At 40.2% G+C, this 3,853-nt stretch overlaps 1 protein-coding gene across 1 annotated transcript in view; it reads left to right on the forward strand.

The window, feature by feature from the left end:
• CHRDL1 (chordin like 1) overlaps positions 1-3,695 on the forward strand; it is a 24,875-nt gene extending 21,180 nt beyond the window's left edge. The window contains exon 11 of the mRNA XM_029285574.1: positions 3,574-3,695. Coding sequence (XP_029141407.1) covers positions 3,574-3,695 — 122 coding nt within the window. The remainder of the gene's footprint in view (positions 1-3,573) is intronic.
• The last annotated feature ends 158 nt before the right edge of the window (positions 3,696-3,853 follow it).

Here is a 3,853-nt window from a genome sequence, read left to right on the forward strand (position 1 = left end):
ACCTGACCTAGGGTGGATTTTACATTGGGTTTTAAATATTCGGAAGACGCAACATTAAAATTCGGTTTAATTCGGTTTTAAGGGGGGGATTGTATATATGTTCTGGTTTTAAATATGTTGTGCGCCGCCCTGAGTCCCTGTCGGGAGAAGGGCGGCATATAAATTAAATTAAATAAATAAATAAATAAATAAATAAATTCACATGGAATTATTACTGGAATTTTTGGAATTCCAAATATTTAGTGTAAGGTGTATTACACAGTCCTAGAGTCACACACCACTGATCTAACGTTCCTTCTGTCAAAATTAAATTGCAAAGACTTTCCTGAGACCTAACCTGAGGTCACACAGAACACGTGTTGATGTGATTTGTTCAATTTTTTTACTGTCCACTCTAGGGGAACCTAACTGTTGGAGGGTGTCAACCACAGAGTGCTTAACTCTGGTTTATGGCTTTTCATGGTTTGCAAACTCAGTGACTTTGGGTTTATTCAATTAACCATAGTTTGGCTTGATGTTGGGATGAAACATCTTTCTTGTCAGATAAACGTATGCAGGACTGCATCCTTAATCTTTTCATCAGAGACATTTGGATTTAATAATTGTGGAATGTAACATGGTCAAGAACCGGCACTTGAAACGAATCAGCTGACCTTTTTGGTTTCAAGTTACCGCTTGGCTGTAGCTAGAAAATTCCAGGACTGCAGCTCTGGAAGAAATTCTCCTCCTCGTTTCATTAGTGTGAATCAAGGGGTTTGTTTATACAAGCAATTATCCTAGAAAAACAATCGCTTGATTCTTTTTGGCCTCTGATTTGTTTACATGATTGTTGGGGGACTCGGAATCTGGACTGAAAAATCAAGTGTTAAAAGGGACTCTTTTTCCGCTACTTTCTTTTTCATTCTCAGAACTTTTGAGAAGACAGACAGACAGACAGAAATTTAATTTTGGTCTTTGATCAATAAAAGTACGTTTGGTAAAACAAGCAAAACGAACCCCCAGCACCAATGAACTTTGGCTTGTCTGTCTGCTTCCAGGGTACTGTAAATTGGGGGTGGGAAAATGGGATCCAGGACAGCCTGCTCCAGCCAACTCATTGTGTGCAAGAGTTGTGGGACAAGAGTTACACTCATATTGAAGAAACGATGGAATAGAATCGTTTTAAAAAGGATGCAAAGGGAGGGACAAAAGGAAATGTTGAATGACAAAAATTAAAATATTTTTTAAAATTTATTTTAAATAATTAAATTGTTGCATTGTCCCGTGGCAAGTTGGCTGCAACAAGTTGTACCGTGATGAGTTGGCCATGGTGCATTGGTCATGGCGAGGTCTGGGGAAAATCCATCCTACCAGGTAGCACATGAAGTCTCCTTTCTAGGTAGGTAGGTAGGTAGGTAGGTAGGTAGGTAGGTAGGTAGGTAGGTAGGTAGATAGATAGATAGATAGATAGATAGATAGATAGATAGATAGATAGATAGATAGATAGATAGATAGATAGATAGATAGATAGATAGATAGATAGATAGATAGATAGGTGGGTAGGTGGGTAGGTGGGTAGGTGGGTAGGTGGGTGGATGATAGATAGATAGATAGATAGATAGATAGATAGATAGATAGATAGATAGATAGATAGATAGATAGATAGATGGATGATGGATGGATGGATGGATGGATAGATAGATAGATAGATAGATAGATAGATAGATAGATAGATAGATAGATAGATAGATAGATCTTTCCTCAAGTTCTACCATCTCCAAGAGATGAAGATGTAAGATGGCTAAGACTATGAGATATCCTGCTTGGAAGATTGAGCAGGAAGGTCTTCCTTGAACTGCATGGTTTCATTGTGGGCAAAGATGCAGTTTTGAATCTTCCTCCAGGATGTCATTAGGATCTGTAAAAAGCCAAAGGAAAGTCAAGATGGGACTTTAAGGGGGGGGGAAATGTGGGCCAATCTCATTAGTTACTAATGACGATAAACGTTTTAGCACAATATTGACTGAAAGGTTGAGGAAAGTTCTACAGACCTTCATTCAAGAAGACCGATCTGAGTTTTCTTTGGAGCTGAATTGATTTCCTTTAGGAATCAGTCGATCCTAAAAGAAATCAGCCCTGCCTGTCCTTCAGAAAGACAGATACTGAAGCTGAAGCTCAAATACTTTGGTCACCAAGTGAGAAGAGAAGACCCTAATGTTGGGAAAGATGGAAGGCAAAAGAAGAAGGGGATGGCAGAGGATGAGATGGTTAAATAGTGTCATCAGTGCAATGAACATGAATTTGGGCAGAACCTGGGAGCTAATGGAGGATGGGGGGGGAGTCTGTGCTGTGCTGTGGTCCATGGGATCGCAAAGAGTCAGATACAACTTAGCAACTGAACAACAACAACAACATAAAAGTTGAATTAGAGGAAGATCTGCCATTCCCTTCTACTTTTTGGCTGTGCAAGAGGTCAGGAGGACCAGTAAGGTTTTTCTCCTTACTCAATAGTTTTAGAATAGGAGACTTAAAATAGAATAGAGCTGAAAGGGATCTTGGAGGTCTTTTAGTCCAGCCCCCAGATTGATCTGGAGAACCTATACCATTTCAGACAAGTTATCAACGCTGCTAAAATCAGATGTTCTTGCTTTGACATCAGATGGAAATGTAGCCATCTTTTCTCTATCGCTTTTAGAGTCCGTTGATGCTGGGAGGGGGAATGTGGATGAGAGTCCAGCTAGTCATAACAATAATAACTCAGCCATGGGAACCCAAGGTTGTTAGGTCCAGAGCTGATAGAGATTTTGCGGGCAGGAGAGCTGGGGAGAAAGCCCGTGCTTCAAGTTAATTGGGGAATGTGATTTATGATTGTTAATTGGAAGAGGGAATTGCGCTTTGCTACTTTGTGCCCAGGGGAGGGGAATTCAGTTTTTGGCTTCAACTATGTAGTGCCGATACTTTGTTTCACGAATAAAAGATTCTTTCAAGAAAACAATGCCTCAAAGTTCTTTTGACGAGATTCATCTGTCGGAACCATGACACAAGTGACTGTCCAGTCTCTTCTTAAAAACCTTTTTGAATTGAAAAGTAATCTTCTATGCCTATAATTCTCTTTTCGTTGGAAGAGGAGGAAGGAGAGCTTATTTTACATTGGAGATGTGGTGATGATGATAGCTGGTACTTCTGTAAACATATGAGGAATTTAAATTAGCTTTAAAAATAAATACACCCATCTTTCAAAGCTCCTTTTGGCATTGATGGGCCTGGCGCAGTATCTATCTATTCCGTTTGCGTTCACCCACTTAAAATTGCAGTTAACAATACTGATTGCTTCCTGTGTGCACGGGACTCTTTATTTAGGTTGGAATCAGGAAGTTTTCAGATGCATGACCCAGTACGGGCCAGATGTTTTGGGAATGGGAAGGTGATGGGGAAGTACGTGAAAGCACGAAATCTTCTCATCAGTTCAGACCCTCCGTTTTTGTGGGTTTTGTTTTTTCAATTATCCTGCACACTCTGCTGTCATTTGCTTTTCTCTCTTGCATTTGCTCATCGCTTTTTTTTAAAAAAAATTCTTTTGTTCGTTTATTTTAGATACGTGGAAAAGATTCAGCGAGGGAGCAGCTCACATCAACCAAATGTGTGAAAACGGAGATTGCAGGACTGAAGTGGAAGAATTGCTGAAAGATTTGTACTTTGGACAGGAAGGTTGTTGAAGGAGTTTCTGAAGAAGGAAACGGAGAGAAAGGAGATGGATCCGCAGCGGGACTGTGGGTTTATTTTGCTTGTGCCCTGGAGAGAGAGAGAGAGACAGAGAAAGAAGGAAGGAAGGAAGGAAGGAAAGAAGGAAAGAAGGAAAGAAGGAAAGAAGGAA

The sequence above is a fragment of the Protobothrops mucrosquamatus genome, unplaced genomic scaffold, assembly GCF_001527695.2.
Source record: "Protobothrops mucrosquamatus isolate PMUCROS unplaced genomic scaffold, P.Mucros_1.0 scaffold1870, whole genome shotgun sequence".
NCBI lineage: Eukaryota > Metazoa > Chordata > Lepidosauria > Squamata > Viperidae > Protobothrops > Protobothrops mucrosquamatus.